The sequence below is a fragment of the Gouania willdenowi genome, chromosome 6 (assembly GCF_900634775.1).
Source record: "Gouania willdenowi chromosome 6, fGouWil2.1, whole genome shotgun sequence".
Classification (NCBI taxonomy): Eukaryota; Metazoa; Chordata; class Actinopteri; order Blenniiformes; family Gobiesocidae; genus Gouania; species Gouania willdenowi.
In genome coordinates, this window is record NC_041049.1 from 5,122,244 (window position 1) to 5,142,706 (window position 20,463).

At 38.2% G+C, this 20,463-nt stretch overlaps 2 protein-coding genes across 5 annotated transcripts; one reads left to right on the forward strand and one right to left on the reverse strand.

Annotated features, from left to right (window-relative positions):
• Positions 1-378: 378 nt before the first annotated feature.
• Positions 379-5,578, forward strand: washc3 (WASH complex subunit 3). Of its 3 annotated transcripts, XM_028450396.1 has the most exons (8): positions 379-412; positions 502-570; positions 1,600-1,698; positions 1,778-1,843; positions 1,901-2,032; positions 2,104-2,238; positions 5,013-5,077; positions 5,164-5,578. In XM_028450396.1, the coding sequence occupies exons 2-8, from the start codon at positions 520-522 to the stop codon at positions 5,261-5,263; spliced, it is 648 nt and encodes a 215-aa protein (XP_028306197.1). In that variant the 5' UTR covers positions 379-412; positions 502-519; the 3' UTR covers positions 5,264-5,578. The 3 variants fall into 3 exon arrangements, with proteins under 3 accessions (XP_028306197.1, XP_028306196.1, XP_028306198.1); XM_028450395.1 differs by lacking the exon at positions 379-412 and having other exon boundaries at positions 419-570; XM_028450397.1 differs by lacking the exon at positions 379-412 and having other exon boundaries at positions 419-570; positions 2,131-2,238.
• Positions 5,579-7,027: 1,449 nt separating this feature from the next.
• On the reverse strand, positions 7,028-20,402 carry dram1 (DNA-damage regulated autophagy modulator 1). Of its 2 annotated transcripts, XM_028450047.1 has the most exons (8): positions 20,097-20,402; positions 11,492-11,559; positions 10,597-10,638; positions 10,346-10,488; positions 10,067-10,244; positions 8,300-8,358; positions 7,522-7,614; positions 7,028-7,444 (listed from the first exon to the last, which is right to left on the reverse strand). In XM_028450047.1, exons 1-8 carry the CDS (start codon positions 20,225-20,227, stop codon positions 7,343-7,345), a joined length of 816 nt encoding a protein of 271 aa, XP_028305848.1. In that variant the 5' UTR covers positions 20,228-20,402; the 3' UTR covers positions 7,028-7,342. The 2 variants fall into 2 exon arrangements, with proteins under 2 accessions (XP_028305848.1, XP_028305849.1); XM_028450048.1 differs by lacking the exon at positions 10,597-10,638 and having other exon boundaries at positions 7,031-7,444; positions 20,097-20,399.
• Between the last annotated feature and the right edge of the window lie 61 nt (positions 20,403-20,463).

The following is a 20,463-nucleotide window of genomic DNA, read 5'->3' on the forward strand; positions in this document are numbered from 1 at the left end:
TACACAGTAGCACGTTTTTTCAACAACAAATCAATTTTTCCGTTATTTATATAAGCTGTTAAACATTGGGAAAACCCTTTAACAATAATAGCTATTATTGTATATAAATAATTGGACATTAAAGCATCGGATTATTATTTAGATTATTTACTCTTACTTGTTTTAAACTGTTGTAAAAAAAAAAAAAAAAAAAAGAAGAAGAAGAAATCCTATCATTTTGTTGTTGTTATCTATTTCTTATTTATTTGCTTTTGCTTTTTTTGCTTTTTTTTTTTTTTTTAGTAACAATGGCTTTGAATTCACATCTCAATAGAAAATAAATAAAAAATAAATAGAAAAAACGTATCGGCGTTTGACTGAATACGTCCCATGCGTCATGACGTAGTGACGCAATCACCCTGCGCAGAGTCACGTGAGTCGTTTCACTGTGGATTTTACTTTTGATAGCTTTTGTTTTTGTATTTTAGGTTATTACAGCTAAACTTTCACATTATTCTGCAGATATTGTTTTAATCGGACATGGACGAAGACGGACTGCCCATTGTGGGCTCCGGAGTGGATCTGACGAAGGTTGCATTTATTTGTTTTTGTGGAGAAAATGATCATTCTGTTTGTTTTATCTGTGGCTTTAATTATGTTTATTCATGGAGTATTTTACCTGCCAGCTTTAATTATGAAGTAAATGCTCTTATTGTTACCTTTGTAGGAGAAAAATGCTACAGGGATTTACATAAAATACTTAGAGTGATCCTTCTGGACACAGTTTGCCATTTAGATTTTATTTTTAATTTTAATAAATCAATTCAGGATGCAAACATTTAAAAATAGTGATTAACCAGCAGCTCTTAAGGTTAAGCAGCTCTATTTTATTTTTTAATCAGTTTTGGACAAAAGGGCTTTAATAAGGCTAAAATAAATGAAAGATGAGGTAAATAAAGTAATAATAGAAGTGAATTTTTAAAATATAAATGAAGTTAAAAATTTTGAAGCATGTTGGACATTTCACATAGATTGTTATTTTTAGGTTATCAATGCAGGAGATTTTGTCCATAACAAGACAGGACAAGAAGAAAAAAAAAATGCTTGTTTTGTTTTATGATATTGCGATAATATCGCAAATTAAATTAATCATTCAGCCCTAGTTTAAACTGGCAAATAATGGGCATGAAAAGTTGTGAATGTGGTGAAATTGTCAAACCATAACTATGAAATATGGTGAAAAAAGGATAAAAGTGACAATTTTGGGTCAACATATGCAACATTAGGTGGAAAAGTGGTGGAAAGGGTTTATAAGTGCTGAAAATGTCTTGAAAGTGGAAAAAATGTGCAGAAAAGTATTTGAAATTTGATGAAGAAGTGGCAGAAATGGGAGTAATGTAAAAATATGGCAATAAAAAGTCATGACAATAGGTTAAAATATGGCAAGTTTGGTGTAGTTGCAGAAAGAGGGGTAAAAAATAAGCAAAAATGAGCTGAAATTGTTAAAAAAAAAACAATAATATTAGTTTCTTGAAGGTATCTGACGACCCACTCCCAGTTTCTCATGCCCCCAAGGTTGAGAACCCCTGATCTTAGAGCTTTTCCTGTGTTTGTCTCCAGGTTCCTGCAATACAGCAGAGGAGGATCGTGGCGTATCTGAACCAGTTTGTGGTTCACACTGTTCGCTTCCTGAATCGATTCTCCACCGTGTGTGAAGAGGTACAAACTCCACCTCCTTTTCCTCTCTCAGCTGATCTACAAACACTTCAGTGATATATTTCCCACGTTGTTTCCATAGAAACTTGCAGACATCTCCCTCCGCATTCAGCAGATTGAAACCACTCTGTGCATTCTGGAGGCCAAGGTGAGTGTGGGAGCGTCTCCTGTTGTTCTAACGTTAACGAAGCGTTCCTCTGAGCAGCTGTCGTCCATTCCTGGACTGGAGGACGTGACTGTGGATGGACTGGGTCAGACGACGCAGACAAACGGACCGGTTCCCTTCACTCAGACTCACACTGAGAGTCCTGCTGCTGAGACACTGCATCCCACAGAGGTACCAACACAGACCTGATCCCACCCCTCAACCACAGCTTTGGAACTGGTTTACACTCACTCCCAACACAGCTCCTCCACCATTTGTCCCGTTCTCAGGTCACACCTGAAGAAGCACCGGTGGAGAAACACGAGGCGCCTGCGGACAACGTGATGACGGTGGCCAAAGACCCTCGATACGCTCGATACCTGAAAATGGTTCAAGTGGTGAGTCGGACTGGGACCATTGTGTCTCTACCAGAGGAGGAAACGTCCTTTACAAAGCTTAGAAAATAACAACCGACTGGAGCTCAATTTGTCCCTCATTCTTTGACTTTATCGCTCCACTTAGATTAGAATAGAATCCATTTTTATTGTTATTATTTTTAATTAGCAACGAGAAATACACACTAAAGGAATAAAATAGAATAAAAACACCAACAGAGCATAAATACGTCTTTAGAAAATAGAAAGATGACGTGTGTATATATATATATATATATATATCGCGTTAATTGCGATGAATTAATTACAGAAAATCAACGCACTAAAAATGACACAGTGGGGGCGGTGTGTAGCTCAGTGGGTTGAGCGCCCGCCCCATGTACGGAGGCTGTAGTTCCTCACCTGCAGCGGGTCCAGGCTCGATTCCCGGCCTGGGACCCCTTCCTGCGCGTCATTCCCTGCTCTCTCTCACCCCCTTCCTGTCAAGCAACTGTCATATAAAGGCCACTAGAGCCAAAAAATGACACAGTGAATTGTTTGTTTTTTTTAACTCCAAACAGTGTGAAACCTCTTATTTCACGAGTTCCCGGTATACTCATAATACTGATGACATATATATTGTATATACAGTATATACAATATGTAAAGTGATGTCAGTCAAGATCAATAGGAATGGAGGATTTAATATATGAGAGGTTCGGTCTGGGAAATTGGCAGCCCTTTGTCAAATTTTGTGCAGACCACGAAGACACAGAAAACAAGAATGCAAAAATAAAAAATAAAAATAAACATACAAAATTTGAAAAATACAGACACCTAAAATATAGAAATGTGCTTCAAAAACGCATACGACGACTACAAATATACACAAAAATAATAGAAAATATGCAAAACAGCAACAGAAATACACGAAATTTAAAGATTAAGATTAAATCGGGGCTTTTCGCCTTTAATTGGCCATGTAATGTTATTACATTAATAAAATTTGTCCTCTACATTTAACCTGCCGTGGGCAGCCATTTTGCGGCGCCTGGGGAGCAATTCGGGGTTAAGGGACTTTCTCAACATCCCATAGTGACGGCCCAGGTGAGGCTTGATTACAAGCCCAGCGTCCTTAACCACTAGGCCACCACTCCCCTGTGGTGACTCATTAACGCATAAAACAAAAAGAAAAAATATACAAAATTACAAGAAAAATAGCACAAAGGGACAACTAAAATACAGAAATTTACTCCAAAACTACATGCGACTACAAATATACACCAAAATAACAGAAAAATGTACACACCGACAACAAAAATACACACAAATGAGTTCAAAAACACAAAAACGACACAATAATACACAAAATGACTCCTATAACACACAAACCAATAGCAATAATGCACAAAGTTACAAAAAAATTGCACAAAGGAACAACTAAAGCACAGAAATTTACACATACGACGACTACAAATATACACATAAATAACAGCAAAAATCAAAACAATAACAAAAATGCATGAAACGACTCACATGATACACAAAACAAAGATAAAATAAGAAAAAATACACAAAATTACAACAAAAAAACCAAAATTCATTGTACTTTACTATAAAATTACAAAAGATTGCACAACGGGACAACAAACATAGAGAAAGTTACTTCAAAAACACATACGATGACTACAAATACACACAAAAATAACAGAAAAATATACAAAACAACAGAAATATACCCAAATGAGTCCAAAACAACAATAATATACAAAATTACTCCTATAACACACAAAACAAGAGCAAAAATGCACAAAATTAATTACTTAAATGACCATAAAAAATTACAAAGAATTGCCCAAAGAGACAACTAAAGCACAGAAATGTACTTAAAAAAAAAAAAACACGTACAATTACGATACAATAACAAATATACACATGAATGACAGAAAAATACCTGTATACGAAACAGAAATACACACAAATTAGTCCAAAAAAACTAAACAACACAATAATACACAAAATTATTCCTATAATACACAAAACAAGAGCAAAAAATCATGCACAATTACAAAGAATTGCACAAAGGGACAACTGAAATACAGAAATGTTCTTCAAAAACACATACGACGACTACAAATATACACAAAAATAGTACAAAAATATACAAAACGGCAACAAAAATACACAAAATGACTCGTTAACGCACAAAAAATAAAATATACAAAATTACAACAAAAATACAAAAACTCTTTGTAGTTTACTACAAAATTTAAAAAAATGCACAACAGGACAACAAACTTGGAGAAAGTTACTTCAAAAACGCATACAATGACTACAACTACACACAAAATGAGTCCTAAAAAAATTAAACAACAAAAAAATACACAAAATTACTTAAATGACACACAAAACAAGAGCAAAAGACCATGCAAAATTACAAATAATTGCTCAAAGGGAAAACTAAAATACAGAAATTTACTTCAAAAACACATGACTACAAATATACACAATAATAATAGAAAAATATACAAAACGGCAAGAAAAATACACAAAATGACTTGTTAACGCGCAAAACAAAAATAAAATTAGAATAAATGTACAAAAAACTAAAACTCTTTGTGAACCACTGCAATAACTGCTCCAGAGACGTCCAAAGTAGCTTCAACACACATCCTTGTTTTGACCATATTGATAAATAATAAAGAAAATGTGAAGAAACGCTCCAAAAACGTAAAGAAAGAGGAAAATCAAAGAAAGATCAAGTGTCTTAAGTGTTTTACTGTCTCTGTCTGTCACAGGGAGTCCCAGTGATGGCCATCAGGAATAAAATGGTGTTGGAGGGTTTGGATTCCAATCTGCTGGAGTGAGTGTTTCAAACGTCACACACATTAAAAAAAAACACAAAAAAACATTGTTTATGTATCACTTTTGTCTTCTTTTAAACCCCAGCACCCCTGACGCTGCGGTGCCTGACGCAGGAACAGCAAACGCAAAAGACCACGACGTCGCCGCCACCAGCTCCGACAGCGAATCATCTTTCAGCGACTAACTGAGGCATTGCCACGGCGATGAGACGTACGTTAGCGCTGTCAGTGCCTGAAAGGATGCACCAGTCCACCAGCAGGTCCCGTGGGAACGCCGAGGCTCTCTCTGTAATTCCTGATGGAGCTGTTCCAGGAGTTGTTCATTCATTCCTCGTACGTTAGCAGTACCGTAGTCCTCGGTAGCAAATGATGAATCTCGTAGCTGGAGCTGCTGACTCAGCACAATCTGATGCCTTTAACTCAGTGGTTCTCAACTGGTCCCACCCTGGGACCCACATTTTGCCACGGACATTAAATTGCGACCCACTTTTTTTTTTTTTTTTATAGAATTCAGCCAACAAAATTAAGTTTTTCAAAAATCGCTGTTGAAAACACACATGTAATATTTTTTCCAACATAAATCTACATATTTTCCTGTGTAACATGCATTTCACAGCATGCCTATCAAAAGAAAATTTTATTTCAAAATAAAATACAACATGAGAGACATTAAGCATTTATTTAATTTTGACCAGCTGTCCACGACCCACTTTTGGGTCCCGACCCACCAGTTGAGAATCACTGCTTTAACTCATCGCTCTGAATGTTCAGTTAGCTGTCATCCTGTCTTGTATTTGTAGCTGATAATGGAGAACAAGCTTGAGTCAGTTATTTTCCAAAAGTGTTCCTTATTATTATTATTATTATTATTATTAACGTGCGATTGTAATTCATTAGTCATTAAAAAATGATCTGAAAAGCTTGAGACATTTAGTGCAGTTTTGTTCCCACAGCATTAAAAACATGAGACCCACACACAGCGTCCATAAAGGAAACACCAAAAATCTTGCTTTTTTTCCTTAAAAATATGAAATAACTTTAATATTAATAAGTCCCCCATTAAACAGCTACAGTTTTCATAAAATAAAAGAACTTTGAACAGACAGAGACGTAAAGACAAGATCTGTGGCCACATTATCAACATTCATGTCAGCATTTACAGTAACTAGTGCAGTGTCAATAGGAAGTGTGTAATACTATAGAAGAGTGGGAGGTTCAGTAGCTGGCACACCATTAGGACAATGGCCTCTTGTGGCCCACGGGCCACCAGTTGACCATATCTGCTTTAAAGGTTCCTATCATGTCATGATGTCAGCGGTCGGTAACACTGTAAAGTTGGACACTCCCGTCCTTTGCTATAAAAGCTCAGCTGACATTGGTTAATATCAGTCTGCTGATGCAGAGGTCATGCACTTTTCCTGTGATCACGCAGGAAGTGACACTGATGTGGCAACAGCTGAGCAAAGTGCAACCAGATGAGTGACCGCGTGGTCAGTTTTGAGCAACGTCTGAGAGAAACGCAGCTATCAAGTTGTTTTACTGCAACTAAGATTCACATTTTTCTTGAAACAAACTGCAAACATTTCAGATTTCTCTTAAAACTGCAGCACGAAAATGACAGATGTTGAAAAATACATTGAATTTTAAAGCAAAATGTCATTTGATAAGAAGTAAAACATTTATACTGTAAAGTATAGATTTTTAAGCAAAATATACAACTTTTCTTGAAAAAAAGACAAAAATGTCACATTTGTACAGAGGGTTGCTGCTTTTTCAAACAATATTGAATATTGCTTTATTTTTAAGCAAAATAATACAATTCATTTTAAAGATATTTGCAACAATGTCTTATTCGTATAAAAACGTAATACCTTTTTGTTTTTATAAAAGCAGAGTATTCAATTTAAAAAATATATATAAAAAATTTCAAGATTGTACAAAGCTGCAGTTAATATTAAAGTAAAAAATACATTTTCTCATAAAAAATGCATTGCTTTTCTTTCCCTCTTAGCATTTTCTTTTAAAAAGAAGAAAATAGCAGAACTTTAATATGTGTAAGAAAGTACAGAAAATTCCCTTTGGTATAAATGTGTCACATTTTCCCATGAAAATAGCAGAATTTTCCCTCTTGCATTAATTGCGTTGCATCTTTTAAACAAAGTTGTGCATTTCCTTTAAAAAAAAAAAAAGAAGAAGAAGAAGCAGAAAGTGCATATTGGCAAAAACGTTCAGTGCAAGTTTGAAAACAACGTGGATACAAAGCGCTAAAGGTGGACGGCTGAGGGGTTTTCCTGCTGCTGACGGGACACTGGAGCATACGCTGAGGGTCCATCCCCACACTCGCTCACCACTCGGAGGGTGAACAGCTGTGCAAAGCAAACAGACAGAAGTCAGTGAGCATTAACGCGTGAACGCTGATGTGTCAAATGGTTTTTACACTCGCCTTGAAGTCGTCGATGAACGTGAGGAAGAAGAAGATGAAGCTGAAGGTCACGATCCACTCGCAGGCGGCGCTCGCCATGTGGAGGGGATAATCCTGCAGAATCACACACAACGTTTGTCACGTAAAGTCCAAGAAGGGCTCTTGTTTTGAAGTTAACCGTAAGTTTTGTCAGTAGCATAATGGAGGGTCTCCGAAAATCTCCAAAATTTTGGAATTAAATGTGTATACGTGAGTTTTATGGATCAAACGAGCACATGTTGATATTCTACTTGGTCACTTTCTCACTTAAAATGTTTTCAGAACTTTCAAAGGTGGAGAATCAACAGATATTTAGTCTCAGTGTGATTCAGGTTTTTGTCGTTGTAGGTTCCAAATGCATCTTGGGAAACTTGGAAGTATACGTCTGTGGGAACGCTCACCATCCTAATCATACTATAGTATACATAAGACAGTATATACTCATTGAGTTTGTAGTGTATAGTAAGGAGTGGGCCATTTTCAACACAGCCAAAGTCTTGCTAGCTTAAATCTTGCTAGCTTTCCAACATTAAGGATTGCTTTAACGCAGCACCTTCTTACTATGAGGCAGACATGCTACTGCTAACCACTTTAGCACTGTACTGTCCAACGGCTTATCAGCTATTTTAACCATTTAACAAAGTAGTGATGCAACTCAGACGCTAACCTGATGGGGGCAGTATTGAGGCACATTAGTATTTGCATGTAAAATTAAAGGGAAAGTTTTACACGCTAGCATAAAACCTTTTTCAAGCATTACCTTGTCCTTCGGATCTACGTGTATGGCATCTTGTTTGATTAAACATGCACAAACGACAGCTGAGGTGATGAGTCAAAAAGTCAGAACTATAGAAGAAAATGATTTGACACAGAATGACAACATCTAAGAGCTATTCACGTTCACATGACATTACCAACATATGGGTCGAGACCCAAACAAAGGAGATTAATGTCCTTTTAGGTTAAGATAGAAACATTTTCTGATGTTTCTTCCCTATTTAGCATCAGCACCTTGTAGCCACATACATTTCAATCATCAACATTCATTTTAATAGTTAATTAAGAATATATAATATAGTAATAACACAACAATTAAAGCAAATGACGCAAAATGACTCCAAACACACAAAAAGCAACAAAAATGTAAAAAATGACTCCAAAAATACACAAAATGACAAAAGAAAAACATGAATACACAAAGGGGGTGTACTACAAATCTAGATTACCTCCGGGATTTAATCAGTGTGTGCTGTCCTACAAACTTTAATCACTATGGCAATTAATGCTAAATGGCTAACCTGGTCATGACCAGGTTTTGCTCTGGTTTGGATGTTAGAGAGCCCTAAAGCCCCGCCCCTTGACCAATCAGATCTCTTAGGAAACGACCGACCCATTGACAGATGATCCTGGTTGGTGCAGAACTGATAGCTGAGTTTATTAAGATTATTAACTATAAATGCAATCCTTTCATTTACCAATGACATCCTTTAGGATGATTTATATAGATTTATATTTAATGATCTACAGTCAGCTGATGAAGCCTGTGTGCACGGACGACTGAAGTCGTTAATATATTCATTCATACGCTGGGGCTGACATTATCAGCAGGAACATGCACAATGTGACTCAGATGACTTCAAAATCATACAAAACAACAAAATTACACACAATGAGCAAAAGATGTATAGAAAATGACAGAGAAATGCAAAAAACCCCCCAAAAAAACACAAATACAAACACATAAAGGGCCTATACTACAAAGCTAGATAATTATAACCTGGATTTATCTATTTTACTTCATCAGTCCATCAGATAAAAATCTCTATGTTTCCTATAGGACGTCATCGGTGCATCGATGTCTAAATATTCTTTCTCTCCTGTCAGTGTCACATCAGATCCACACAGTGACGTGTTCACACAATGATGCTGCTCCTTTTATTGGACAGGTCGTTTTCTAAGAGAACTGACTGGTCAGGAGGCGGGACTTTAGTACTTGCTCAGATCTTCGCCAGAACAAAACCTAGTGCTGACCAGGTTAGTTGTTACCATGGTGATCTAGCTCCGTAAGACGTTAACCAGCTTCGTAGGACAGCACACACTGATTAAATCCCGGAAGTTAGTACAGGCCGAAAAAGGAATCAAGAAACACACAAAACAACAACAAAAAATACACACAGTCAAAGAAAAATACACGAAACGCAGAAAATACACAAAATGACATTATGAAGTTATGGCTCGAAAGTTCCGAGGTGTCTCTAGGGGGTGGGGGCGTTCCTAGGAGGACTCAGGTGTATCTACACCTAAAATGGCTGCCGTCAGAGTTCTTAAAGATTAAAAAAAAATACACAAAACGACAGAAAATACACAAAATGACACTATGAAGTTATAAACACAAAAATCAATAAAAAAAAACAAAACACCAAACCCAGTGTTGCACAGGTGTTAAACTCTGCTCAGACGCACATTGTGTACGTAAAGACAACTTGAAACACATCTCAGACCAATCGGACATCTGTAAAAAGGATACTAGGAAAAAAGGCCAAAGTTGCAAGGGAGGCGATCCCGGCTCGAGTCCAGCACACACGCCGGGAGGAGCCGAGGGGATGAGCCTTGTAGGATATGTAGGACTGGAGAATTACGTACAAAACTCCAGAAATGAAAAACAACCCCGCTCCGATTAAGTGGACGACGTTCACTGCAAATTCCTGCAAAGTCATGAGAAAACAGCTTCAAATGTATTTGCTAATATCTTCCTCCATCATTTCAGCCACGATTGGATGGATTTTATTTTATGTATTAGACGGACCTGGAAGGTGGCCACGATGCACATTCCTAAACAGGAGATCATTCCCAGCCAGAAGGCAGTGCTGTTCAGTTGTGGATGCACCACGATGGTGCCCTCGTTCAGCTTGTCCACATACTTGTATCTGGCATAAATTGTGGCGATTCCTGTAAGTTTAGAGACACAGTGAAATGAAAGTGTCTTTGTTTTTCCCATCAAACATGCAGAACTGTGCTGAATAGTGGGAAATGTGAGTCCTTGGAAAGTTCACTTCCTTTTTTCAGTGGCTTCTTGATCCGACTTCTCCAAACAAGTCACTAGATTAGTCACACATACAATTACTTTCATACAATGTCAATCTATTGATCCACCAATGTTACTTTTGTATGGCCAACAAATAAACAAAATTACATTGAAAAAATTACTCAAAATGACTTCAAAAACACGAAAAGGCAGAAAAATACACAAAATGAAAGAAATATACACAAAATAACATAATAAGAAAATACATTTACTTCCTCCAAAAACAGACAAAGTGACAACATAAATAAACAAAAAGGTACAAAAAATACCTAAAAGGCAGAAAAATACACAAAACCACAACAAAAATGTACAAAAAGACCAAAGATCACTTAAAAACACACAAACAACAAGCAACAATACATAAAATGGCAAAAAAATCTCACAAAAATGCACACAAGGCAAAAAATACACAAAATTACATTAAAATAATACTCTAAATTACTTCAAAATCACACAAAATGACAACAGAAATTCACAAAAAGGCAGGAAAATACACAAAATGACTCTAAAGAACACAAAATGCAAGAATAATACCTAAAGTAATGATAAAATACACACAAAAAACTCCCATATGACAACAAACACAGAAAAATACTCAAAATGTCAGAAAAAGACTTTTAAAAAAAAAGTACTAAATTATAGCTGCTGCACAGCAATTGTCGGGGCCAGGCAATTCTGAGCAAATGGTAAATGAACTTGACTAACAATGCTTTCACGACAAATTAGTTGCAAAGCACTTCACAACTTATTTCCAACCCTCTGACTCTAGATAATGAGATAATCCTGTCAGTTCATTAGTAAAGAAGTGATTAATAATGTAGGAAACAGAGGCTAGTGAATGGCTGGATACGCAGGGACATACTGCACCTGCAAAGGCGGAGACGACGGTCATCAGTCCAAAAATGCAGCTCTCAGGGGGTTTTGCAGCCGTGTCACTAAAAGAGGAAACAGTAAATACTTAGGGGCGGATTCACTAAAGGTTTAGGGGTATTAAAATGTGTGCAAACGTCACTCCACAAGCTAATAAGGGGTACAACCCCCAGGGAATCAGGACTGTGCGTCTTCTGCGCATCACAATGTGCCCACAATCCATTTAGCGCGTTTCCCTCTGATAAATATGTAAAGTAGGTGGATCTCATAAGGGGTGCAAAAACGAAAATGCAAATAAATTAATGCCGTGGGCGCAATGTAATTCATTAAACCTGGACTTAATTGCGCCCCCGTTTTTCCCTATAAATTTAGCACATACCACAACCAGGTGGTAACTCAAAGCTTTTTGCGCAGTGGTGGCAGCAGTGATATTTGTGAGGGGACGGCGAAGGTGAGAGGAAAGACGACCGAGGGATCACAGTTTCAGACCTCCAGTCAATATTTTTGTGCATTTTGAATAAGCAACAGCAGCAACAACAAATATGCATGGACTTGTATTAACCGCAAGTAAATGAATATAAGGCACAAAACATAGATAAAACATTGCACATAACTCAGTCTGAAGGGAAAACAACCTGCATTATAGGCGATGTAAAATATTTACATTGAAATTCAATGTTTTTACTTTTTTATTAACTTTTAAATTAAAGTGGTTTGTTTTTTCTTTTGCGGAGGATGCGTTTGTGGCCGGTGGGTACGGCGTGCATATCTGCACCCTTGCCGCGCACTCAGCTCTCCTTCACCCTCCATGGTCAAAATAACATGCACATAATGCTCATTTAATTACGGTGGTCTCCACCACTTCTGCACGTGCACTCATCATTGCTGCAATTCCTTGCAGCAGGTGAGGAAACTGCACCACCAAAGGAATTTGAGACACACCTTGTTTACCAGCCTGACACGTTTGTTCTGTTTACTAATTAAATCGAAAGTAATGATGCAGGAAAAACAGAAGACTAACCTTGACCTTAAACATGACCTTGAGTGAAGGTCAAGGTCACACATTTGAAAGAAAATGTTGTTCAATGGTACCAGTCTGAGCACACTATCTCAATTTGTGGCCGTTATAGAGAAAAAAGTATTTAGTTGTTTTTGGTTTAAACTTTGACCCCTACTGATCTTTTATTTGTATTTGGAATTTTCAGTTGCCAAATACAAATAAAAGAGAGTTCTTGCAACAAATTAGGGTTAAAAATGATTGTAGTCATGTAATATAAGCACAGGGGAAACTGTGAGTGAATTAGTTGGAACTGTGCACAATGACTCATGATTTCTCTTTAAGGCTCAAGTACCCATCCATCCATCCATCTTCTCCCGCTTAGCCGTTTACGGGTCGCGGGGGCAGCATCCTCAGTAGGGAGGCCCAGACTTCCCTCTCCCCGGCCACTTCCTCCAGCTCTTCCGGGGGGACCCCGAGACGTTCCCAGGCCAGCCGAGAGACATAGTCTCTCCAGCGTGTCCTGGGTCTTCCCCGGGGCCTCCTTCCGGAGGGACGTGCCCTGAACGCCTCACTAGGGAGGCGTTCACTAGGGAGGCGTTCAGGGGGCATCCTAATTAGGTGCCCGAGCCACCTCATCTGGCTCCTCTCGATGAGGAGGAGCAGCGACTCTACTTTGAGCCCCTCCCGAATGACTGAGCTTCTCACCCTATCTCTAAGGGAGAGCCCAGCCACCCTACGGAGGAAACTCATTTCGGCCCCTTGTACCCGTGATCTTGCTCTTTTGGTCATGACCCAAAGCTCATGACCATAGGTGAGGGTTGGAACGTAGACCGACCTGTAAATCGAGAGCTTCGCTTTTTGGCTCAGCTCCCTTTTTACAATGACGGACTGGTGCAGACTCCGCATCACTGCAGACTCCGCACCAATCCGCCTGTCGATCTCTCGCTCCATCCTTCCCTCACTCGTGAACAAGACCCCGAGGTACTTGAACTCCTCCACCTGGGGCAGAACCTCATCTCCAACCCGGAGAAGGCACTCCACCTTTTTCCGGTCGAGAACCATGGACTCGGATTTGGAGGGGCTGATTCTCATCCTGATCTCCCAGGATCATTCGGGTACTCAAACCGCTCCACCGCTTCAAGTACCCCTTTCTCTTATTTCTGAATCCAAGTAGGCTACCTCTTTGGTCCCAATTCAACATTTTAGCTCAAAATACTATGAAAAAACAACTGATTGGAATGAAACAGTATTTAGTGCAGTCGTTTTTCAACCTTGGGGTCGTGACCTTATGTGTTGTCGCCTGAAATGTCTAGTAATGGATTTTTTTTTATTTTTTTTTAAATCCAGATTTCAATATTTTCTATTTTATTATTATTCTAAATTACACACAATCTAAATAAAAATATTCTATTCTTTCACTTTCTCAAATATAAATCTAGTTTAAATAAATTGCAGTATGAAAATATCTGATATCCGATCACTTTCTGCACAAACATGATCAAAAACTAATTCTAGAGAAAAAATATCTCTGGGGTTGCCAGAAATTTGTAATATGAAAATAATGGGGTCAAGACCCGAAAAAGGTTGAGAACCACAGATTTAGTGCCTCCTGAATAGATGTAATTCTACCAACTACTCCAAATTAAATACCTGCAGAAAATTATTTATTCCATGATAAAATTTACACTTTCGCCTTTAAAATTAACTTTTTCATGAATATGAATTTCTGGATTTAAAAACATATTCAAAATGAAAAACTCAAGTGTTTTTTACCCCTCATCATGAGAACCTGCAAAACCTTCACAAATTGGATCCAAATCTACTTCTGTGATGAACTACTGTGTCAGGATAACTATATCTTATCAAGTTAAAGAATATTTTAAGACTTTTAATTTGTGTCGCACGATCAGTTATCGATAAGTATCGATTTTTTAAAATGTATTTATTTATTTTTTTCAAAACGTTTTCTGCTTCTTCACTAAAATGTGCTGGTAGATCTTCACAGAAATTTTGTCACTGTTTATTGAAGAAACCAATATAATGTTTACTGGAATATTGCACTATAATGGTGTCGCTGGTAAGAAAGACCCTATTTTTCGTTTACACAAAGCACTATTGGAGATACTTTTCGTTTACTTTGGTATGTTGACACTTATTTACAGAAATTGTGAGATAATCGTTATCGTGAGCTTTGTATCGTATCGTATCCAGAGGTTCCCACCCCTACTGTTTACCTTCCCCTGTCTCGCAGTCACACCATTCCTATTTAGAAGTGCAACCTTGAAAAAGGTCCCGTGTGAAACACGGTGCAGCGTAGCGTCCTTAACGCGGTGTGATCAAATACACCGGTATGGCGATATATTAAAAATTAATATCATAACAAAAACATACACTGGTAATCAGTATGAACTGGTGTACCGCCCAGCACTAGATTGATATTTTTACACTTAAATATCCACTAAGCTGCTGCATTTGGACATTTTTTATTTTTGCTTGTCAAGGAAACTTAAACTCACGAAACTTTATTGGTGGTTTAAGATTTTTTGTTAGTTTGTCCTGTCGATTATTATTTTATCACCTATCGCAAAACCTGTGATTTTCTTTATTTGTTTAACCAAAATACTGCTGTGCACTTTATGATTGGCAAAGAGCTCCAAAAAGCTATGCAGTGTAACCTGTTGGACACGTTTAGTTTGTTTTCAAAATAGAAAACAAATAAAAGACTAAAGGAAGATGATAAAATGTAGTATTTTAAACAGCAAAGTTCTTAACTTTTCATTTATAATTTATATTTCAGATAACTACCTCATGTGCAGTTAAAACAACATGTTTGTATTGTAAATTCACGGGTATTGTTCAATGTTTTACAATGAAATAAGATTGGAACGTTCAAGGTGTATGCTGTCAGTTATACTTAAAAAAAAAAGAAAAAAAACGGGATCTGCAGGTCAGGCTTCTAAAAATAAAATAAATAAATAAAAATCAGTGATTGGCCAGAAAATTGCAATAGGTGCACTCCTGTTATAAACCCTTTCCACCACTTTATCCGCCTAATGTCACTTATGTTGATCCATTATTGTCACTGCTGAGCAAAGTTATAGAGAAAAAAGTATTTTTTAGCTTTGGCTGAACTTTGTCGTACTGAGAGCGTGGCGGTCTCACTTTGTTCACTTTTATGAAGAGTTCTTGACCTTAAGCAAAGGTAAAAGTCACACATTGAAAGGAAATGTTGTCCAATAATACCAGTGGCCAAGTTACAGGGAAAAAAGATTTTTGTGATGTAACTTTGACCCCTACCGATCTTTTTACGATAGGTCGTACAGCTTCGGTCCAGTGAAATAAAACACTCCACTTGAGATGAGCTTTTCATAAATGTAAGCATCAAACTTGTACAATAAATATTAGAAGAGATATGGAAAATTTTGGTTTTAGAGATTTGACTCAACCTTGACATTTTGGGTCTAAAAAAGGTCGACGGCACATTCTTGACATTGCCTCATGAGATCACATACGTGGCATTAGCGCTGCATTAATAGCATAGGAGGAGACACAGGACAAATGAGTTGTGGAAGAAAAATAATAAGAAGAACTCCTACGAGAACAATGTATTTGGCAAGTTTCAATTTTCAATGTTCTAAACTGTACCTGGCAATTTTCAATTGCCAAATACAGTAAAACATTATAAGGAGTTTTATTACATTTGTAGACATTAATCTGTAATGGTATAAATGTAATAAGATTAGCATTTTAAAATGACTTCACAAAACATAAGTGTGTGATTAGCTAAAAGTAACTTAAAGCTTCTTCTGCTTCTCGATGAAGGCATTCGCACTCTCTGTTTCTCCCTCCCTTCGGCCCTTATCTCTCCCTGCTGCTGCTTTGTCTGGTCCTGTGAGCCTAACCCCCAATCTCCACTGGATGCGGCTCCGCTGCGTTATGGCTCCGCCGCGTCACCGGAGCTGATAGGTTTCCACTTTAGTCTATGTGTTGATTTCCAACGGGTCCACGCTGCGGTGCGTGTCAGCTCCTTCCCAGCTGCGGTAGTCCGGTGCCCTCCACCAGATGTACGCAGGGCTTCTATTTCTGGCGGACACCGGAGCACGACGCATCAATCAGCACAGAGCAAATTAAGCTAAACAGGAAATTAAGCACATACAGTACTCCTCCATAAAATATCGGGTTACTTTTCAAAATAAAACACTTCAGATTATATTTCAAGTTACTACATCACCAAACGTCATAATGTGTAAAAACAAATTCACATCCACTATATTGATTCCTCTCATACTGTAACTGTACTGGAAACTGCAGCAACTTTGATTTAGTTTATGTTTTACTGGTGCAGTTTTATCTCTTCTCTGTTGGCTGTTGATAAAAAATGTGGCTATGACAAATCCAGAGTCCAACCTTCTTGTTCTCCTTTGTTAGAAACACTGACCTGTTTATCTGTTTATTGTTGTGTTTATAACACATACATTTAACCGCGTTCTCGCGCGATTATATAAATATCGTGAGAACTGCTCTGTCTCGTGACGTCACAGTCGTTCAACCGGAACGCACCGCGGCGCACTCAAAACGCAACCGGTGTGAATTACCGGACGGCGGACAGCGGTGAAAAACCGGATCGGTGCCGTGGCGCAGTGGAGACATATCCAGTGGAAACCCCGAGTAACAGGAGCCTCTCTCTGTGACTCATCCAAAACTATCTTATCTCCCTTTCGGCTCCTCAGCCAGCCAAAGCCAAAGCCAAGGTTGTCTCATCTCTTATCACTAGGAAGTTTCTGCAGATGGCGCCTCTTGCCCCCACTCCCTCCCTCCGCTCCTTCCCTACATTCCTACCTGGAACTGTTGATGCTGAACTGTTGCCACACATCATCTGGCTGTTGTCAGTAGCGCAGCTACAGGTCTTCAATTTTAAATGGCTGCTCCAGTGTGTTGATGTGTGTTCTTTTGCTGCAACTACCAATTCAAATTCCTAGTATTGTTCTAAACTGTACCTGGCAAATACAGCATTCTGATTCTGATATCCTGAGTTTCTGAGAGGACGTCTCGATGTCCCGCCCTCAACAGTTCCATTTCCTCCCCCTGCCTCTGCCAATCTACCAGAAGCCACACCTCTACTTTTCTGCACGCGCATCGCGGAACATAATATGGTCGCATCAAGTTGCATTGATGTATTATTATTTACCGGTTTGCTGTTGTGACGCGCGGCCTTGTTTCCGTGCACAGTTCCGCATTCATTTTGATTGACAGTCTCAAAAACAGGATGTCAAAGCCTATACACCTTTTTGCGGTGACATCATCATCCGGGACATTTTCCTTAGCAACGCTCTTTGCCATTTTAAGAGGGGTTTACATTTGCCTGATAACCGCTATTTACACTATTTACTGCGAACAACACGGAGGTTTTACTCAATGTTGTACGAATATTTCAGCAGAGCAGAGCCAAAGGCCAAGCACCGATATACAGGAGGGTTACATCTGGTTGGTTTGGAATCATGTCCATAAGAAACACCTCAAGGTTCATGGAAAAACGACCCAACAACATGGCTAGATCTCCAATGACCTGTTATTTACGAGTACCTCAATAACAACCCTGGTGTCTACACAATGGAGAATATGAGGACTTACAAAAGCTTGGATGCATATATTTTCTTTAAGGTAGGCTTATGTATGTGTTTTTGTGTCTATATAGGCCTGTGTCATCATGATAATTGGCACATTATGCTATGTGGCTATGCCAGGCTAGCACCGCTAATAATATAATAATAATAATACAGCCTAAATTAAAACATAAATGGGTATATGAAGCACAATTGTTTATTTAATATACAAGTCAACGCATTGCATGTTTACTGTTAATTTCACATTGCTTGTCTTCAAGTTAGACATACGAGCCATAAGCATTTCAGTCATTACAGAATAAATTACAATTTAAATATAGGCTATTTCATAATTAATGTCATAATATCAGTCAGGAAGAAATTAGATCTCCAAAATACACAACATAACATTAACGAAATGTCTACTGCAAACATACGACCACTTTGATGTTGGGCTCCATGTAGTTCCATCTACGTTTGTTCGCCTCAGTGCCTTTTTCTGTCGGTATTCTGTAAAAGTCTATCTTTTCCTTCAGCCAGGCGTGAAAACACTATGCAGGATTTGGGCATTATACAATAAAAATCAGCCAGACTACAAAGTCTCCACCGTGATATTAGCGGTAAAAAGCAGTTGTCAGGCAAATGTTTACCACCTCTTAAAATGGCGGTGCTAGTTGTTAAGTCAAGTGCTGACAACGCGCGAAAAGGCGTATGCGCTAGTTTCCATCTGTATAGGGGTCTATAGGACAAAGGATTAATGACCACTGGCAGTAGACCATAGTAAAAGACTAGTTAGGATTTTTTTTTCTTCTCATTTCAAATAAATTATACATAAACATTAGGAATGTAACGATTAATCGTAAGGCAGTTAAAAATCGATTCATATGTATAACGATTCACATCGATGCTGTGAAAATTGAATCGCATTACTTTTTTTAACCAGCAGAGGGCGCTACCCAGAAGTGTTGGCGGCGAACGAAATCTGCTAATACTTTCTTTCTGGCCGCCTTCTACTCTTAAACATATTCATAAATGATTCATTACCCCTTTTAGCACCGAAAGAATATCTGTAATATTACGTGAATATCTGTAAAAGTCACGTTTTTCTAATAGCTCTGTCTGCTAGCATAGCATCTCTTCTTCACTACAAAATATCTGCACGCCAACTGACCACTGGGTTACCAGCGCCCTCTGCTGGTTCAAACAAATATTTGACCTAAATACAGTAAAAAAAAAATTTTGTTTGTTTTTTTAGTCCAATTGTTAAGGCACAAAATACATTTTCAATTGTACTTTTAAAAAGAAAAATAACTATTATGCAGTTTTGTATTGTTTACTATAGAACCAGAATTTAAATCATAAGCTTCTTCTTCATTTGTATTATTCCTTTATTTATTTCATTCAAGATTTATCTTTAGTTAAATTGCATTGTTTTGAATAGTTCATCAAGGGATTCTTTTGACAATGAAAAATAGTATAGTATTTTCCCAAAAAAAATAAAGGAATATTTTTCAGTCATTTATATACAGTCCCATTTTGTAAAATAAATCGTGAGAGAATCGTATCGTGAACCCAGTATCGTGAATCGAATCGTATCGGGAGTTGAGTGAATCATTACATCTCTAATAAACATAGATTTCTGAGAAACTCCGGATATCAGCTTTAAAATAGTGTAACTCATTTATAACACAGATTCATAGAACAATGGACCATCATTTTGCTGACTTTATGGATGATCCCCCTTATAGGTGACCCTGTCTCTACATGTCTGTGTTCAACCACCTTCAGCTACAGTGGGGGTCCCCGCTCTCTGGAACCTGTATTACGGGGGTCACGTGCTGTAAAAAGTTGAGGAGAACCACTGCTTTAAAGTCAAAAGTCAAACAGATGTGGAGTGCACGCGCGCGCGCCCGCCCAGTGAAGGAAAACGAAACCAAGAGTGTGTGTGAGACAGAGATCACACACACACAGACACACACACACAGTTGGTGAAACTGACCTGATATAAGGAAAGATCACATCCACGTCGTGTCTGAGGACGGAGACCAGGTAGGACACGAGGAAGGAGCACGAGGACCAGGTCCACAGGAAGAGTGGAAGCCAGCACAGTCCTCGAGTGAGCCAACACATCTCCCACAGAGCAGCAGAGGACCACACACACACTCATAAATTCATAAATACATACATACACACACACTCTGAAATACATACACACACACGCCCACACACAGGAGGGGTTCAGCTGAGGATAAAGTGAATAAAGACACCTACTTTTTAACCTGTGACGCTGCTTGTGGGCGGGACTATGGAAATTAACCCACAAGTATCAACTCTCAGTCAGATCACTGTAACAAATAGAGACAAAA

Bases quoted from the DNA above. Each gene is read 5' to 3' on its own strand.
- washc3 (XM_028450396.1), top strand. From the start codon at position 520: ATGGACGAAGACGGACTGCCCATTGTGGGCTCCGGAGTGGATCTGACG. The intron at 571-1,599 runs GTTGCATTTATT...GTTTGTCTCCAG, and splicing joins CCGGAGTGGATCTGACGAAG to GTTCCTGCAATACAGCAGAG. The intron at 2,239-5,012 runs GTGAGTCGGACT...TGTCTGTCACAG, and splicing joins ACCTGAAAATGGTTCAAGTG to GGAGTCCCAGTGATGGCCAT.
- dram1 (XM_028450047.1), bottom strand. From the start codon at position 20,227: ATGTGTTGGCTCACTCGAGGACTGTGCTGGCTTCCACTCTTCCTGTGG. The intron at 10,639-11,491 runs GTGCAGTATGTC...TGACTAATCTAG, and splicing joins CGTCGTCTCCGCCTTTGCAG to TGACTTGTTTGGAGAAGTCG. The intron at 7,615-8,299 runs GTAATGCTTGAA...GTGATTCTGCAG, and splicing joins ACGTAGATCCGAAGGACAAG to GATTATCCCCTCCACATGGC.